The sequence below is a fragment of the Oncorhynchus clarkii genome, chromosome 21 (genome assembly GCF_045791955.1).
Source record: "Oncorhynchus clarkii lewisi isolate Uvic-CL-2024 chromosome 21, UVic_Ocla_1.0, whole genome shotgun sequence".
Lineage (NCBI taxonomy): Eukaryota > Metazoa > Chordata > Actinopteri > Salmoniformes > Salmonidae > Oncorhynchus > Oncorhynchus clarkii.
In genome coordinates, this window is record NC_092167.1 from 29,325,168 (window position 1) to 29,344,930 (window position 19,763).

General features: G+C 41.5%; 1 protein-coding gene across 2 annotated transcripts; it reads right to left on the minus strand.

The window, feature by feature from the left end:
- Window positions 1-5,679: 5,679 nt before the first annotated feature.
- LOC139378838 (serine protease HTRA3-like) lies at window positions 5,680-17,784 on the minus strand. Of its 2 annotated transcripts, none has more exons than XM_071121378.1 (9): window positions 16,571-17,784; window positions 10,371-10,470; window positions 9,899-10,121; window positions 8,368-8,562; window positions 8,166-8,198; window positions 7,723-7,837; window positions 7,541-7,598; window positions 7,351-7,446; window positions 5,680-7,101 (listed from the first exon to the last, which is right to left on the minus strand). In XM_071121378.1, the coding sequence occupies exons 1-9, from the start codon at window positions 16,989-16,991 to the stop codon at window positions 6,933-6,935; spliced, it is 1,410 nt and encodes a 469-aa protein (XP_070977479.1). In that variant the 5' UTR covers window positions 16,992-17,784; the 3' UTR covers window positions 5,680-6,932. The 2 variants fall into 2 exon arrangements, with proteins under 2 accessions (XP_070977479.1, XP_070977478.1); XM_071121377.1 differs by having other exon boundaries at window positions 7,723-7,918; window positions 16,571-17,778.
- Window positions 17,785-19,763: the final 1,979 nt, after the last annotated feature.

Sequence of the window (19,763 nt, forward strand, 5' to 3'; positions counted from 1 at the left end):
CCGCCTCCACCCGGATCGCCCCGCGCCTCGTCCCCCGGGTCGTCCTCGAGGCCGGGGTCGGCGCGCGTCAGGGGGGGGTACTGTCACGAATCTCGCCGAAGATGGTGCCTCTTCCTGTTCGGGCGGCGCTCGGCGGTCGTCGTCGCCGGCCTATTAGCTGCCATCGATTCCCTTTCCGTTTGTTTCTGTAAATGGTAATTGGGTACACCTGTTTTGAGTGAGTGTTTGTTTGTAGGCTATTTAAGGGCACTAGGCCCGCTGGGTATTTGTGCAGGCTTGTTTTCCTGTTATCTGGTGTATGGTTGTAATCAGTATTTTTCAGGACAGTTTTAGTCCGTTGTATTTTGGGACGGGTTGTTTCATGCGCCCTGGTGTTTTGCATGTCGTGGCTCCACAGTCTATGGAATAAAATATCCACGATATTGCTTTATTTTCAAACATGAAGTTTAGGAGTCAAGGTTTGGGACAGCAAACAATGACTTTGTACTGTATTCATTTTTATTTTTTATTTTTATTTTTGTTTGTTTGAATTTTACCCCTTTTTCTCCCCAATTTCGTGGTATCCAATTGTTTTTAGTAGCTACTATCTTGTCTCATAGCTACAACTCCCGTACGGGCTTGGGAGAGACGAAGGTTGAAAGTCATGCGTCCTCCGATACACAACCCAACCAAGCCGCACTGCTTCTTAACATAGCGCCATCACAGCGCCGGAAGCCAGCCGCACCAATGTGTAGGAGGAAACACCGTGCACCTGGCAACCTTGCTTAGCGCGCACTGCGCCCGGCCCACCACAGGAGTCACTGGTGCGTGATGAGACAAGGATTTCCCTACCGGCCAAACCCTCCCTAACCCGGACGACGCTAGGCCAAATGTGCGTCGCCCCACGGACCTCCCGGTCGCGGTCGGTTACGACAGAGCCTGGGCGCGAACCCAGAACCCACTGCGCCACCTGGGAGGCCCCGTACTGTATTAATTTAACAAGATGTTTGTTATTACCTTGGATTGAATTAGAACATGTCATGATGTAAGTAAATGTCTTAAGATTGTAGACATAACTGTTGTTTTTTTCCCATAGTTTTTTGAGTGGGACTGTAATTTGCACCACTTCTGTAGAATCACCCATATCTCGTTGTCTTAACCACCAACAAATCTCCTGTATGTCTGAGTAAATCTTCCAATGTACACACTCAGCTAAACCGAAATGTGCATGTTCACAAGGCTGAAACGTTAGTGTTGCAGATAGAAATGTAATTTATAGAGCAGACATGATAGATTATGCTCTCTGACAAAGAATATTATCTGTTCAACATGATGTATTTCTATCTGGACTTTCTTCAATGTTTCAACCTCTGGAATAAGGACCTGTATTGAGAAAGCATAGAAGGGCTAATGTAGCATCAGTTTCGCATTTTAGGTCATAATAAATTAGATTATTTGGACAGGAGGGACCTGATCCCATATCAGCTATTCTACTCTGAGACGCTCGATACATATGGCCCCTGGTTTCTTCTCTTTGTTTGAGAGACTCAAACTAAAGCAGGATGGAGAATAGATTGAGTTTCTTTTTAATACCTTTTACCAAGAAATCATTTCTGGGATCACAAAGCTTTAAACCAAATGTGTTCCTTGGCTGTTCCTTACTCCTTGAGGGATCTGTTCCAAGTTCCAAATGGTGATTGGTTACTCATTGGGTTAAGAGTGAAGTTGAGGGGAAAGTCAACACCCTATAGTGATGATAATATTCATAAAGTGTTTCGGGAGGGTTATGCTTGAGCAAGATGGATAAACCATGACCTAAGTCATATAGTCAATATTGATGGGGGAAAACTGAACCCAGTCTAAAATAAATGTATTGTTTTATGTGATCCAAGAGAGATTTCACCCTGGCAAGACTATTAGTCGAGGCACACCCAATAAGGTTGTTATACTTCATAAACAATAGATCTGCAGTTACATGTATAGCCCTATTCACCGGGTACAGGGAGAGAATCAAATCAAATGTATTTATAAAGCCCTTCTTACATCAGCTGATATCTCAAAGTGCTGTACAGAAACCCAGCCTAAAACCCCAAACAGCAAGCAATGCAGGTGTAGAAGCACGGTGGCTAGGAAAAACTCCCTAGAAAGGCAAGAAGAGAGAGAGAGAGAGAGAGAGAGAGAGAGAGAGAGAGAATACTTAAATTCACACTGGACACTGAATAAGACAGGAGAAATACTCCAGATATAACATACTGACCCTAGCCCCCCGACACATAAACTACTGCAGCATAAATACTGGAGGCTGAGACGGGAGGGGTTGGGAGACACTGTGGCCCCATCTCGACGATACCCCCGGACAGGGCCAAACAGGCAGGATATAACCCCACCCACTTTGCCAAAGCACAACCCCCACACCACTAGAGGGATATCTTCATCCACCAACTTACCATCCTGAGACAAGGCCGAGTATAGCCCACGAAGATCTCCGCCACGGCACAACCCAAAGGGGGCGGGCAAAACCCAGACAGGAAGATCACGTCAGTGACTCAACCCATTCAAAAGACACACCCCTCCTAGGGACGGCATGGAAGAGCACCAGTAAGCCAGTGACTCAGCCCCTGTAATAGGGGTAGAGGCAGGGTTAGAGGCAGAGACAGCAAGGGCAGTTTGTTGCTCCAGTGCCTTTCCATTCACCTTCTCACTCCTGGGACATACTACACCCAATCATAGGACCTACTGAAGAGATGAGTCTTCAATAAAGACTTAAAGGTTGAGACTGAGTCTGCGTCTCTCACATGGGTAGGCAGACCATTCCATAAAAATGGAGCTCTATAGGAGAAAGCCCTGCCTCCAGCTGTTTGCTTAGAAATTCTAGGGACAATTAGGAGGCCTGCGTCTTGTGACCGTAGCGTACGTGTAGGTATGTGTGGCAGGGCCAAATCAGAAAGATAGGCATGAGCAAGCCCATGTAATGCTTTGTATGTTAGCAGTAAAACTTTGAAATCATCCCTTGCCTTAACATGAAGCCAGTGTAGAGAGGCTAGCACTGGAGTAATATGATCAATTTTTTGGGTTCTAGTCGAGATTCTAGCAGCCATGTTTAGCACTAACTGAAGTTTATTTAGTGCTTTATCCGGGTAGCCGGAAAGTAGAGCATTGCAGTGGTCTAACCTAGAAGTGACAAAAGCATGGATGAATTTTTCTGCATCATTTTTGGACAGAAAGTTTCTGATTTTTGCAATGTTACGTATATGGAAAATGCTTTGTCCTTGAAACAGTCTTGATATGTTCGTCAAAAGAGAGATCAGGGTCCAGAGTAATGCCGAGGTCCTTCACTGTTTTATTTGAGACGACTGAACAACCATCAAGATTAATTGTCAGATTCAACAGAACATCTCTTTGTTTCTTGGGACCTAGAACAAGCATCTCTGTTTTGTCTGAGTTTAAAAGTAGAACATTTGCAGCCATCCACTTCCTTATGTCTGAAACACAGGCTTCTAGCTAGGGCAATTTTGGGCTTCACCATGTTTCATCGAAATGTACAGCTGTGTGTCATCCACATAGCAGTGAAAGTTAACATTATGTTTCCGAATGACATCACCAAGAAGTCAAATATTTAGTGAAAACAATAGTGGTCCTAAAACTGAACCTTGAGGAACACCGACATTTACAGTTGACTTGTCAGAGGACAAACTGATATCTTTCTTTCAATTTGGGTTTCCAATCTCTCCAAAAGAATGATGTGATCGATGGTATCAAAAGCAGCACTAAAGGGGCCTCCCGGGTGGCGCAGTGGTTAAGGGCGCTGTACTGCAGCGCCAGCTGTGCCATCAGAGTCCTGGGTTCGCGCCCAGGCTCTGTCATAACCGGCCGCGACCGGGAGGTCCGTGGGGCGACGCACAATTGGCCTAGCGTCGCCCGGGTTAGGGAGGGCTTGGTTGGTAGGGGTGTCCTTGTCTCAACGCGCACCAGCGACTCCTGTGGCGGGCTGGGCGCAGTGTACGCTAGCCAAGGTGGCCAGGTGCACGGTGTTTCCTCCGGCGCATTGGTGCGGCTGGCTTCCGGGTTGGATGTGCGCTGTGTTAAAGAAGCAGCGGCTTGGTTGGTTGTGTATCGGAGGACGCATGACTTTCAACCTTCGTCTCTCCCGAGCCCGTACGGGAGTTGTAGCGATGAGACAAGATAGTAGCTACTACAACAATTGGATACTACGAAATTGGGGAGAAAAAGGGGTAAAATTCAAAAAAAAAAAAAAAAAGCAGCACTAAGGTCTAGGAGCACGAGGACAGATGCAGAGCCTCGGTCTGACGCCATTAAAAGGTAATTTACCACCTTCACAAGTGCAGTCTCAGTGCTATGATGGGGTCTAAAACCAGACTGAAGCGTTTCACATACATTGTTTGTCTTCAGGAAGGCAGTGAGTTGCTGTGCAACAGCCTTTACATTTTCTTTTGAGAGGAATGGGAAATTCGATATAGGCCGATAGTTTTTTATATTTTCTGGATCAAGGTTTGGCTTTTTCAAGAGAGGCTTTATTACTGCCACTTTTAGTGAGTTTGGTACACATCCGGTGGATAGAGAGCCGTTAATTATGTTCAACATAGGAGGACCAAGCACAGGAAGCAGCTCTTTCAGTAGTTTAGTTGGAATATGATAGGTATGAAGCTTGAAGGTTTAGAGGCCATGATTATTTTCATCATCGTGTCAAGAGATATAGTACTAAAACACTTGAGCGTCTCTCTGGATCCTAGGTCCTGGCAGAGTTGTGCAGACTGAGGACAACTGAGCTTTGGAGGAATACGCAGATTTAAAGAGGAGTCCGTAATTTGCTTTCTAATGATCATGATCTTTTCCTCAAAGATATTCATGAATGTATCACTGCTGAAGTGAAAGCCATCCTCTCTTGGGGACTGCTGCTTTTTAGTTAGCATTGCGACAGTATCAAAAATACATTTTGGATTGTTCTTATTTCTCTCAATTAAGTTGGTAAAATAGGATGATCGAGCAGCAGTGAGGACTCTTCGATACTGCACGGTACTGTCTTTCCGAGCTAGTCGCAAGATTTCCAACATGCTCAACTCATCCTCTTAGGTAAATAAATCAAAGGGTCCTTGGAGCGAACGATCCATCATATCAGAAATGGGGGAAAAAAGGGGCCAGCACGAGCACCCACTTAGATACAAGTTGCAATTAAATCTTTGTTTGAATTTTCTTTCTGTCATAGGAACATGTCACGTTTGTATACAGAGCTAAATTAGCAGTCGCTGCATTAAGGAGATTAGCCAACAATACTCAGACTCTCTGGCCGACCAGAATATGGGTCAAGTCTACCATGGAAGTGAATGGTGTATGAAACTCTCCCAGTTTCCTTCCAGACATCCTCCTAGGACATTAGACATACATTTATGACCTGTGACAAGACAAGTAAAAGTGTACGACTATTTTTAGGACCCTTACATCTTCACCTTACCCCCTGACTGATTGTGCTGGTGGAGGATGGAAAAGTATGCCCCCTTGTCTGTCTGTGTATATATATATATTGTACTTAAACAAGGCTAAGCTCCTTACAGCCTGCAGCAGTAAACATTCCTAACTTCCTCGTCAACCATGTCCAAGTACAGCAGAATGTCGTCAAAGGAATCCCACCCACACACGCATGTACGCACACACACACGTCTCACTGGATCTAATGCAAGAACGTCCTACACAGCAATTTATTTGATTTTATACACATTACAAAAAGTAGCATAAACTAAAACAATCACTCCCATTGACATAGCCTGTTGGTAAGGAATCCAGATTTGTAAACATTCAATCTTTTCTTAAGTCATGATGATTAAGATATAAGTAACTGACTGTAAAGGGAATGTATTTATTCATGCTATAAGCACAGGTCAATGTTGTAAAGTGTTTATAAAACTGCTTATAGCACCTTTACAAACCCTTTATAAACCCTTAGGACATTAATGTAAAGTGTTCCCAATGGGTCGGTTATAGTAGAAGACATCAAGAATCCAGTAACAGTGAGATTCAAACAGACATTTGCTTACATTTTACCAGTTGAATAAAAATGTGGTCTTTCTTTCAACTTCTAACTGAACATTTCTGACCAAATTCTGGTCTTTCTTTCAAAGTATAACTGACCCAAAAACAACATTAACAGTTGATTATGGAATGGTTTCAAACGGAAAGCATTGGACACATAGCTACTGTACTCGCATGTACAGAAATAAGTTCTGTTCAACAGATTTTTTAAAAAGGCCATAAAAGCAGTGTAACAATGGAAAAATCTTTGAATTAAACTACATGCTAAACTTGTCTTACCAATGATCAGTTGCATTGGGAGTAAGTGGGTCTCAAAAAACAGCTGGTATGCTTTGACAAAGACAGATGATGCAAAACACAAATACAACAATACTAAAAATCAAGTGTTTCATTTCACTGGGCGTTCCAACATTCAGTCCTAAATGCATCCAGACCCCAGAGAGTTTTCTGGATGGATTTACCAAGCAAGGGTCAGTCAGTCTCTGTTGTTTCCAGATCAAGGTTCCAACAAACACAGTTTTCTGTTTCTTGACTTGTTTGTTGATCGTTCTCCCCTTGGCTCGGAGTAGTTAAAAGTCACCCTTTAGGCACCGAGTTAGGATCAATTTTACCCTCCCAAAACAAATACAAACTGATCTTAGGTCAGTGACTATAGGGGCAGCTTTATCAGTGTATAGGGCTCTCAACCAGAGTTTTTGTTTTGTTTTGTTTTGTTTGGTCAGTATACTTTTTCAGTCTCACGGGTTCCACACCACGGTTGCTGTGATTACTGCATGAAGACGTCGTCTGGCTCGATGTTGAACAGCTGGGAGCATGTTCATGAGTGACGTTCTAACGTTTACAGAACGGTCCGATAGAAATATATCTTGAATACAGTACTCCTGGTCAATGTCTTCATGGTTACTGGGTTACTGCATAATGACATCAGGCTGGATGTTGAAGAGCAGGTCGTCGTTGCCCCTCCTGACCTCCAGCAGCAGGGCTGTCTCCTCCGTGAGCGCCCCTTGTAGATCAGCTGTGGTCAGCAGAGGACGGCCGTTCAGCTTCACGATGATGTCACCGTCTCGGATACCACCTCTGTGTGTAGAAAGGAGGATGAGGGTAAAAACACATTATTTTGAGATGAGGAAGGCTATAGTGCAAAGAGAGACACGTGGGTAAAGATATTAAAAGTATGAAAGAGAGTGATAAATGACTCCTTTAATAAAACCAAGAGATGTAATGAAATAGTCCATGCTAAATTTCCACACAAAGTCACCTTTGACCCTTCTCAGGGAAACTATGCTATTTGCACAGTGTATGGTAGCTTTGACTGAGGCCACCTACTTCTGTGCAGGAGAGTGAGGCACCACTTCATGGACGTAGATCCCACTAGAGACATCAGGGAAGTCTGGGTTCTGCTGCTTCAACTCCTCAACCAGCCTACACAAGACGAATTAGAAACGTCTGTCTTGGTTTAACACACTATTATTGGTAACTGTAGTATTGCACAGTGTCATTCTTGCATAAGACTTACGCTGGATTGATGGTGAGCATCCTTATTCCAATGAACCGTTTCTTCAATGATCTCACTTCTTTAAAAGAAAAAAACAATAATTTGCCTTTAACATACATAATAATACATTATTTGCCTTTGTTGAATTATAATGTGATCATACCAGTAGCTAATAGCTGTCTGGCTATCTCAGACATAGTTACCTTTGCTCTGCTTGTCCATTGATTCGTTGAGGAAGCGTGTGATCCTATCAGAAGGGATGGCGAAGGAGATCCCAGCAGCCACTTTCAGAGTGTTGATGCCAATCACCTCCCCGTCCTGGTGGCAGTCAGACAAACAACTTAACAGAGTGTTACGAATAGGAACTGGATCACAACTGATACCGATCACCTCCCCGTCCTGATGGCAGACAATACAGGGTGACAGGTTATTAGGGTTTTAGAACAGGGCTGGCTCCATTGAATTAAATAGAACACTACAATAGACATTAACATCCTGGTAACGTGACCAAAAAGATGGCCATCTTGGGATACTTTCATACTGGTGTATTTAAAAAAGCTCTATGGCTGTCTCACTACTGCCTCTACTCAATATCAATCACAGTGAAGATTGTGAAAAAGTGTTGGGGGCCCGACATAACACTTACCAAGTTAACTAGAGGTCCGCCTGAATTTCCATACTGAGAAAATATCAAAAACAATAAATCAATCAATTATTCAGTCAATCAATGGGATGTGTATGTAGTTGTCTGACAGCTAGACAGTCTTTTGAGTTGGTTATAAGTGAAGTCTGCTATAATTTCCCTTTAAATAAAGTTAAGCTAAATTGTATAGAATTGATTGTCTCACGTTGATGATGGCGTCCGTCTGTATATAGTCCATGTCAGAGTCTCTGATGCCCAGCTCCTTCCCGTCTCTCTGTGCAGTGCTCACGATCCCTGTGGTAACCGTATTCTGGAGAGCGAAGGGGCTGCCAATGGCAACCACAAACTCACCAGGTCTAAGGTCGGCCGAGTGGCCTAGCAACAGCACCGGGAGCTTTTTCTGAGAGGGAGGAAGGGAATAGAAAGAGAGGGGTGACGGAGAGAAGCGTTAAAGGGGGGCTGAATTTCCTGATTTGGACACATTTTTCGGCCTGGCCATTAAGAAAAGCAGCGGCCATGACTGACACCAAGCGAGAGTTGTCTGGGGGGGGGGGGTGTTAATTTAGGTGCCTCTTGTGTGTGTGTTTGCATGTGGCAAGCGTTTGTACATTCAGTACACAGTTACAGTCACTAACCCCAGATAACATGTGTCTTGAAGTCGCCTAGGCTATCTAACTACTTTCGCCAATTAGCTTCAGCTGGCTGGTGTGCAACCTTGACAAAGTTGGTTTGACATTGGATAGATAGCCTATCTCTGGGGCTAGTTAGGGACGGTCGATAAACTTCACAACGGAATTGAGACAATATTTTTATGTTGCACATCTTTTAGTGCTTTCAATATTTGTATATTAATTATCCTTTTTAAACTTTGTAATACATTTTGACACTAGAATACATATTTCTGACTCATATCGTGATGTAAGATTAAGAAATAGAGTTAAAGAGAGAGGGACCGGGCTGTGTAGGGATTCTTTGAGGTCTTTCTCACTGCTCACGCGTTTCCCTGTCTTTCTCTCTGTAGCCAGATCCATTGTTTTGGAGACTTTAGGGGCTTTCCTTGATTGAACACTTACGTAATATGGTTGACTGGCCCATCTTAAAATCCCCCTACTTATCCCTAAAGTGGTAGGGTCCGTGTCATAGTCTATGCACCTGGGCCTAAAACATTCAGCTACACCCAGGGGTGAATTGAATTGAACTGTGTTTCACCACGCCTGATTAATCCTATCACAAACAGGATATGACATCAGTCATAACTATTTGTGACCTCAGACATTCATGACATCCATCAAATAGCTATTCAACTCATTAACGTACAGGAATTCGCCCTGGGTTTTTTCTTTTCTTTGTTGTTCCTTTGTTCCTATTCCCCCTGTTTTTAACAGTAAGACCTTCTTATTGTAGAATACAATACAGCTATTATGTGAACCAGAACATAGTATTTGGACGGTTCCATTTGAAAAAAATTCAGCGTCAGTCTTCCTCTAACCACAAACATTGTTGTCGCATATGTCTCAGTACAATGAACAATAGGTCTAGAGATCTGACAATAGGCCTATGCATAAGAACACGCCTAAAACAAAAAAGCAGCATGTCTTTTGTCGGACTCTTACGCAATATCTAATTCAGAAAGTAAACAACCTTTCAATTCCAATTGGATTAGGAATTTCAGTGTACTTCCTGAATTGACTGGAAATGAAACAAAATTGACCCCAATCCTGAGACACTCCTCTCACCAGTGGGTTGACTTTGATGGTGGCGATGTCTGACTTCTTATCGATGTCCTTGATGGTCGCTTCGTAGACGTCACCATTGTGCATCTGGACCTTGAGCTGCTGACGGCCCGACACAGGCCTAGCGCTGGAGACTACATGGGCGTTGGTCACTATCAAACCTGTGTCTGACATCACAAAGCCTGACCCACTGGACAGAGGGACATTCCGGCCGAACAGAGGGTGCCTGGGGGTCAAGAGGTCAATATAGAGCTCAAAAGAGGTCAGTTTACTGTGATGTGTTTTGTGTTTATTGCTTATGATGAGAGATTACACAAGATCTACAATGTTGTGAAGTTACTACCAGTAAGTTATATGTGATAAAAATAATTATTTTGGTTCAACCATCATTACACATACTTTACAGACACAACACACACACACTGTAGTACGACATAAGATTGTGTGTGAGTCTGCCTACACAAACACACTGTACCTGAGGAAAAGTTCAATGTGGACAACAGCCGGCGCAATCTTCTCAACCACGTCAGCTATGAAGTTAAACTTGTACCTGGGACTGGTGGGGTGTGAAGTACCTATACTAGCGGGAAGAATTATGAATCATGTTAATAATATAACACACTCTCACCTCTCCAGCAATAGTATGATCGCTTCTTAACATGTTACCTGCAACCTTATGTGCAGGAAAAGAATATATTGGAAACGCTTTACCATCCACATATAATGATGTATAACTTGTTATAAGCATGTATGAGCCTTAATAATGTTGTGTAACACTTTTATTAAATGCACTGCTTAAAAGTGGTCACAAAGTATTTTATTTTTACTAGGCAAGTCAGTTAAGAACAAATTCTTATTTTCAATGACGGCCTAGGAACAGTGGGTTAACTGCCTGTTCAAGGGCAGAACGACAGATTTTGTACCTTGTCAGCGCAGGGATTTGAACTTGCAACTTTTCGGTTCCTAGTCCAATGCTCTAACCACTAGGCTACCCTGCCGCCCCTGGGGCCAGGAGTGTTTTCAAGTTTGATCAAGTGGTCAGTAAAAACTTGACTTTAAAAATAGCCACAAGAACAGCAACAACATTAAAATAGCAATAACACATTTTTTTTGTTAGTCCGACAAGTACAGGTTCTTAGGTGAACTTCCTTTGCAATACCCTTCAATATTTGTTTTCTATACTCCACCCCTTCCTACATGGAACCTCAGTAAATTGGTAATAAAAACAGCTGGGTAGTTTTGCCGGGCTGCGCTCCTTCAGGGCCATGAAAAAGCCTTTAGTGGCCTGTGCGTGAGTGTGTGTGGCGTGCTGCAGTTAACTAATGTTAATTACGGTCGGTTATTTCCAGCACATGGCGGTCTGCTCCGCTGGCTGGCGTTCGTTCTCCTCAGCTGACCGTGGTTTCCTGTGACTAGACTGCCTTGGCTATGTGTGTGTGTGTGTATGTGCATGCATGTGTGCATGCATGTGTGCATGCGTATGATCGCCTTGGCTCGTATAAACAATCAGGTTACACAGCTGATTTTAGAGAGCAGACAAACAACACACCCTGTCCTGGAACTAGCTGGCAGTGTACTAGTGACCTAAATTTGAAAAGCATGATGTCCATTCAGTTACTCCTATTCATCTCATGCAGTTTTTCCTGCACAGATGACCTGCTCAGGAAAAATGTTCTATAACTACGGTCCAGAGTTTTTCTTAGTCAGGTCACATGGTCAGGGAAAAACTCCTGTCTCTACATTTTAGACTCTACATGGCTCTACATCTGGCTCTACATTTTAGACTCTACATGGCTCTACATCTGGCTCTACATTTTAGAACTATTCCCAACACATCCTATCCATTTGCTAATCAAATATTTGGCTATGGTCATCCTCCTAACCAATTGTAAATTGTTGGGTAAGGGAGTGTAGAATTAAACATGCAAGCAAAGGGGAATCTCAGAAGAGCATATTTCAGCACTAGGCTACAAATTGGCCCTCTTCAGTTGGCTAACCAAGCATTAGAAAACCAAACCAGTGGATGGCACAATCTTGACAGTAACCATGGAAAAACCCAACTCGGCCATTATTCTAGCCTGCTCCCAGATTTGTTTGTGCTGTTTTGCCAACAATAACCATATGAGAGTAGCAAAACATTACAAACAAATTTGGGACTACAGGCTACTATTATCCTGAGTGGTGGCCAAAAAGCTTTGAGATGACTCTGGAAAATGTGTTTTTTGATCGAAGAACAGTTTGAAGATACTAAACATGTCATTAGCCTGAAGGCCAGCCCATCCTAATGATAATGACAAGATAATTTTAGGTTTAGTCTAAAGTGGTAGTAGGCCTATCTGAAATAACTCAAGGATGACTTGTGTTGAAATACATGTTATAAGTTGAATGGGTTCATATGATGATATAGTATTTGACTGAAGTAAGAGTGAGTAATTATTTTACCCAATTATTATGGTTGATCAAAAGATCCATTAGAGGAAAAAGATCAGAATTGGCCAGCCTGTTTAAACATAGCCATATAGACTGAGACATGAGGCAAGTGAAAAGTACGTGAGATCTGAGAGGTAAAAACAACATGTAAACAGTACTCCTCTCCTAGTACTACTTATAGATATATCTACTCCTAACTCAACAATCCCACACTGTAATACAGCACTGGCAATGATCAGTTTAGTTAAAGGAAACTTAAGTAATTGGCCAATTATTGGAGAAATTCAGATAAAATGCCACCAATCACAAATCTTTATGTGTGAGTTCTCTACAAAGCCCTTCATTCTAACTGGCTCATGGATGATTTCGACCAATGAGCAGATCAGATTAGGTGCAGAAATCTCATCAGTCAGTCATCCTTATCCCTCTTCTTACAAACTCCATGTACTTAGTCATGAGCAGACATTGGTCTTTCAATCTTGGGTCATGGGTCTTTCAATTTTTCAAACTCATCTATTGGTTCCATTGCACCAGGTAAGCTCAATCAAGCCCAATTGCACAGTCAAAATGATTTCAAATAGTAGTTGAACCCAAGTCTGCTACATGCTTTTAAAGTACCTCACACCATTAAGCCCTCTTGTGATCAAAGTCAAGACAAATCGGATATGCCATAATTTTTCATAGGCCTTCCTGCTTCCTGTAAAGTATCCTTAGGTAAACAGTGATGTCTATGCCACACATTACAATCCAATTCTGTTTCCCTCATTAGTGAGAAAGTATTATTTGGGTCAGGTCAAATAATTGCCCAATTTGAAAGGCCTATCTTTCAATGAATTCGGTGTACGAGAAACTATATCTTATTATTTTCATCCTACAAATACATATATATTTTGAGGCTATTTATAGAGAAAATTGGTATAAAACCTGTATAAACTCTATTTATAATGATATGACAATATTTTAGGTTGACTATAATTCCATTACACAATTTCTAAGACATCACATGCCTAACTTTTATTTTCCTGCAAAAGTAAAAGCAAGGAATGCATTACGTATGCCTCTACTGCCATTCATTTCAATTAAACTGGTTTTGGATTTCTCTCTGACCGAGATGGCTGCCATTTTTGCCCCATTATGGAACTTTGAGTTGATGACATATACCCTCTAGTAATTTAATAGAATCTCAATGGTGGTACATTCTTTTAAACAAAGGGTGGGTCTAATCCTGAATGCTGATGAGTTAAAATTGCATTCCAGCTGGAATAACTCAATGACTTGTGTGCAAATACACGTTGTAAGTTAAATGGGTTCATATGTTGGTATAGTATTAGACTGAATAATACCATATCATCATATGCTAATGTCATACACATATTCACTACTGTTCAAAAGTTTGGGGTCACTTAGAAATGTCCTTGTTGTTGAAAGAAAAGCACATCAAAATAACATCAAATTGATCAGAAATAGGGTGCAGACATTGTTAATGTTGTAAATGACTATTGTAGCTGGAAACGGCAGATTTTTTATGGAATATTTACATAGGCGTAAAAAGGCCTATTATCGGCATCCATCACTTCTACGTTCCAATGACACGTTGTGTTAGCTAATCCAAGTTGATCCTTTTAAAAGGCTAATTGATCATTAGAAAACCCTTTTGCAATTATGTTAGCACAGCTGACAACTGTTGTTCTGATTAAATAAGAAATAAAAATGGACGATTGGACGAAAAGATTAAGATGGGCAAAAGAACACAGACACTGGACAAAGGAACTTTGCCTAGAAGGCCAGCATCCCAGAGTTTCTTTCAAAAACAAGGACATTTCTAAGTGAGCCCAAACTTTTGAACAGTAGTGTGTATCATATCATATACGGTTTGCAACATCCGTGCCAATATATCCTCCAAATACCGGCTTCTTGGGCATTATGAAGTGGCATTATGAAAACGTTCTGAATGGAAACCAAGGCAACTGCCACCTTTGGCCAGGAAATGCCTATAACCTCCTGAGACCCAGCAATTTTATGGTAAGTGTGTGTAATTGTGTAATTATCATATTTGTTAGTTTGATATTCAGATTTTTTCTATACATAAATATCTCAGGAATAGTTTGGTGAGGTTACTGAGCAGTCCCAGCTAGCACATAACGTTCTGACAACCATGTGTTTCTTAGGGCTTGGTGAGAGCGTTGTTATCCTATCGTTGTATTGCAATCAAACTTCCCCCAACATTCTGGGAATGGTCATTCTGGGAATGGTCTCTTAACTTGACAAAATAACGTTATTTTCTTTGTATTTTATTACTTTAACGGAACACTTCATAAAAGTTCAAAAATAGTTAAATTATATAATTTTTTTGGTAATGTTCTAGGAACGTTTTCAAAACTGCTTTGACATTGGGTATGTTCTCTGTGTGAATTTCAATACTTCAGCATAATGTTTCCTACAGGTTTCCTTATGGTTCTATTTAAAGCAACGTTCTCAAATTGTTCCCGAGAACATTAAGAAACAATGTTCTTCTGTGGGAATGTTATGTGGGAATGTTATACTTTCTATTTAAAGTCATGTTCTCAGAACATTCAGAGAACATTAAGAAACAACGTTCTTCTGTGGGAATATCAGTACTTCAGCATAGCGTTTTCTGCAGGTTTCCTTAATGTTATATTTAAAGTCGTGTTCTCAGAACATTTAAGAAAACTTTCCATAAAAAAACACAAGAAAACATTAGTAACATTCAAAAAACGTTCTAAGAATGTTATTTAAAAACATATACATTCCGTTCTCAGCGTCAACAAAATTCTCTCTAACCTCTTATCTTGTTAAGTGTGTTCAGGTGTGTTGGCCGCACCCACTAACTAGCCGCACCTGATCTTAACGTTTCCTTTGAAATGGGTTCTGTTTGAAAAGACTAAAATGAACAGCTTTGTATAAATTTAAAATAAACCATGGCATGCTAGCTCCATCCTGGTGGTGCAGTAGACTAATTCCATGGATAGAGAACAGAATATAATAGTGTTTGAATCTCACTGATGCCATGCCACAGTAAAAAAATAAATGTGTTTGCATGATTAATGCGAATGAATTTCCATGTGTCCTATCTGTGCTTGAAGTTCAAAACAGTTAACCTAAGCTAGCAGTCTTATTGAAACATTCAGTGAAAGTTTTAAGGAAGTTATTCAAAAACCTCCAAATAACCTTTACATTTAGAATGTTATTTAATTACATTCAAATAACATAATTGTAGTTCTCAGAATGTTAATAAAACCTCCCAGGAAAACATTCAGGGAACCATAGTAAAACGTTCTCAGAACCTCCCTGCAACCTAAAATGAACGAGATCCATTTTCACTTCTCAGAACATTATTCTTTTTTTTAAACATTTGACCAGTTTTGTTCCCAGAACCAACGGGAAACCAAAAACTTACATTGAAGCCACTTCTAAGGAACCAAATGTGCTAGCTGTAATTTTAACATTATATAGGAGCTAAATAACAATAAGAGCTAAATAACAATAATAAATGTCCTCTGTAGTGGACATCAGGATGTGCCAACTATGTTTTTTGTCTACTGTCCCCATTTACTGTCATGTTTATTTTACCTAATGGCCACTACAATGCACATACGATAACAATAATAATTGTGTTATTTTTTCAGTTTTTTCACACTAAACGCTTTTGTTTTCGCTGGGTATTAGGAGGAAAAAAGAACACAGGAAAGGCTGATAAAAATAGACAGGAAAACAAACATTACATTCTGACAAGTGAACTCAGTCATTCAGTGGCTGGTCATCGTGTGAGACTGTAATCTATAGGGAGTCTGGCTGAGAATAATTACGGTGATCAGTTTCGCTCCCCCAATCTTAAACTAAATGATTTGGAGAAACACAAACCTGGCCTCAGGTCAGTGTCTAGGGGCAAAGTTGTAGGGTTTAACTTTAACGACCCAGACAGTCTGCTGTCTTCCCCTTTTGACAAAGGAGGTGTTTAGTGGTTGCTAATTATATTCCTCTAGCCTATACTATATTTATGTCTCAAATGGCACCCTATTCCCTATATAGTGCATTGAGCCCCCCAAAAAAGTAGTGCACTATATATAAACATCTATTAAATTATCCATCCATGTCTATTGCATGAAGTGCAACAGTGTTTGCAGCCCATACATTTATGCTGTTACTGATTAATGATGAGCTACAGTGTATGCCTGTATGTTGCAACTGTTATTGTTGTTTTATTTTTAGACACAAATGACTTACCTTTGTTATTGTTGATTTCGCATGGTCCCTTCTGGACGGAGGTGACGGCAGGCAGCCCCTGCTGCAGAGCCTTCCTACTCTGCGCCTTCAGCTGACACACGTTCCCATAGGTAACGCCGTCACTGCCGCAAACTTTGTGACCCAATTTGCACTGACAAAAGCCCTTGGCTAGCCGCTTTCCGGCCGGGTGCTTGCATTCGAGTCCATCACCACAGGGTAGGTCATCTTTGCGCCCGCATGGGTCGCTTTCTCCCTGGGCGCAAACCAGGCAGCAGTTGCATCGGTCTGGAACGTACCCCATCGCGCAGCTAGGGCTGGGGCAAGTGCTCACGTCGCACCGCTCTGAGCATTTTGGTTTGGGCTCAGCCCCGACGAAGTTCACGATATAGTAAAGAACCGTAGCAAACAGTAGGACCTGCATCGTTTGCGATCAAGTGCAGTGGAGATATGAGAAAATAAAAACTATAAAATAATAACAAATAATGTTAGGCTAAGTATTTACACGGTCATGTTCGTGGTAAAACGGTCGCCGGTAATTTGGGAAGATTGAACAACGAGCAACACTCCACACTTTTACGCATCTCTTTCACAAGACTGTCGATATAAAATTACGCTTGCAGGGAAGACATCCGGGATTTTCTTAAAACTGAAAAGTTCTCAACTCATATGCAGCCGCCCGTTGTTGATCCAGATTAAATGGGAAACGTTATCCCAAAGTAGTGGAAACTGATCCCAAATATGCCGTTATTGTGCGTCTAACCGATGCACTGGCTGGCGCTATATTTGCAATGAACACCAATGAGTCTCAGCACAGCCGTGCGTGCGGTGCCTTTTGTTTTTTCTGTTTTTTGAAGATCCAATATCATTCGTTGCGTCTGGTCTGGCTCTGCCCCTCCAAAGCGCAAGTGATCTTGACCAACCACCATGTCACAAGAGGACAACAATGGAAATCAATCCCAGACTTTATTGTGTGTTATCTTCGATGGTTTTATTTGTCTTTTTCAAGTTTTATGTGTGCTTGTTTTTAAAATCGTCGAATTAATAAACTAAGCCAAAGTAGGAAGTCGTTGACAATAAAAACGCGACCCCAGGAAGCGGAGCGTTGGACCCTCTTGACCACGCATAACTCTTCGGTCTACTCTTTACCATATCTAGCATGAACGTTGTCACCATACCTTGAGATGCATGACTTGGAAATGAACGTTGTTGTCAGTAGCAACACAACCTGGACAATATTATACATGGGGGCCCAAAAAAGTGTCGAAATATTGATGAAATGATTGGGCTCTGTCAAACAACATGGGCATCCATGCAGCTAGTGACTAATCTGACACATTCTATTTTTTTACTTTTCAAAACATTAAGTAATCCATTCCTCAGTCTGGATGTGAATGAGTGCGTCCCAAATGGCACCCTATTCCCTATATAGCAGACTACTTTTGAGCCTTATGGGCCCTATGTGCCATTTAGGACACATGCTGTATAGTACCATGTTTTTATAAGTACCCCTTTTAAGGACAATTTAAGATGACCAGCCAGTACCGACATAATGGCAGATGTGGTTCTGTTTTTAGCACATACTTCTCTCTCTCTCTTTCTTTCTTTCTTTCTTTCTTTCTTTCTTTCTTTCTTTCTTTTTCTTTCTTTCTTTCTTTCTTTCTTTCTTTCTTTCTTTCTTTCTTTCTTTCTTTCTTTCTTTCTTTCTTTCTTTCTCCCTCTCTCTCTCTTGTTCTCTCTCTAAGGGGAATGGGCATAACATGGTTAGAGCTAATAAATGTTTGTCATGGTAGATAAGTGAGGGTGTCCACCAAGTCATATGGGACGCATCCCAAATAGCACCCTATCCCCTGTATAGTGCATTACTTTATACCACGGCCCAAAGTGGGAATGTTAATTTGAAAACTCAATGTCAATCACTCCTGGCACTTTTCGGAAACACTGGGCCCCTTGTTCCAGTCACATGTATCCATTGTGCTGGCCGTTAATGTGCAGGGATGCAAACTGGTGAGGTCCCAAAAAGGTGACACTTTTGTTTTGCACTGAAACATACAAAAAATCCCTGCAGGGTAAAATACAGGTTTTAACCAATTAAACAACAAAGAATATGATCTACATGATCAGTCTCTGTGTGTAAAATAAAAAGTGCTTCATGTGAACCCAACTCACAGCTAAAAAAATGTAAAGAAAGCAATCCAATGTTATTTGTTGCCTAGACTTTACTGCAAATGACACTCAAGTCTTGAGAACAAAACAATACACTAATATTGCAGTTAGCCATGACAGCCTTTATAATAGAACGCTTGTGACCACACACATCTAAATATTACACTAGGCAAGTGTGCTCAGAACAAATTCTTATTTACAATGACGACCTACACCGGCCAAACCCTGGACGACACTGGGCCAATTGTGCGCCACCCGATGGGACTCCCAAACACGGCTGGTTGTGATAAAGCCTGAACCAGGGTGTCTGTAGTGACTCTAGCACTGAGATGCAGTGCCTTAGACCGCTGCGCCACTCGGGAGCTAGCTTAAGTAGAAATAGAATGAAACAAACAGGCATTCTATTTTTGCTCTATTATAGTGGCCACTATAGTAGGGAAAGGGGGATACCTAGTCAGTTGTACAACTCAATGCATTCAACTGAAATGTGTCTTCTGCATTTAACCCAACCCCTCTGAATCAGAGTAGATAGATAGATCAAGTGCACAAGGCTACAGGTGTGCAAAAAGAACATTCAACGAGTCAAACATTGAATAATCCCCCCTCACTCACACACAAGTGATACTGTCAAGTTCAACACAACAAAAGCAATATCTTTGGTCTACACTGCACATTATTACATTGTACACTTTCTGCCTGAGGACGTCTGTTCTGCAATGTGCCAGCAGAGGGTCAGCAGAGAATGATACAATTTGTTGGCATAATTGATCTCTTTCAGGCAGAGAGTACACCTGGCATACCCCCTTTTTATCTGTATTGAACAAGTGAGAACGAGGTAGTGTGTGTGGTGTTCCCTTCACCTCTCTATAGTGGCATCCAGCTTAAGCCAGGCCCCAGCTGCAGACCCATTTAACTGTTTAACAAGCAACGCCTCATTTTCACCCAATTCTCTCATTCTGAAAATTAACCACATACTGGTAGAGGGAAAACATTAGTTCACATAGTAGTTCGTTTGTAATCTAGTTAACAT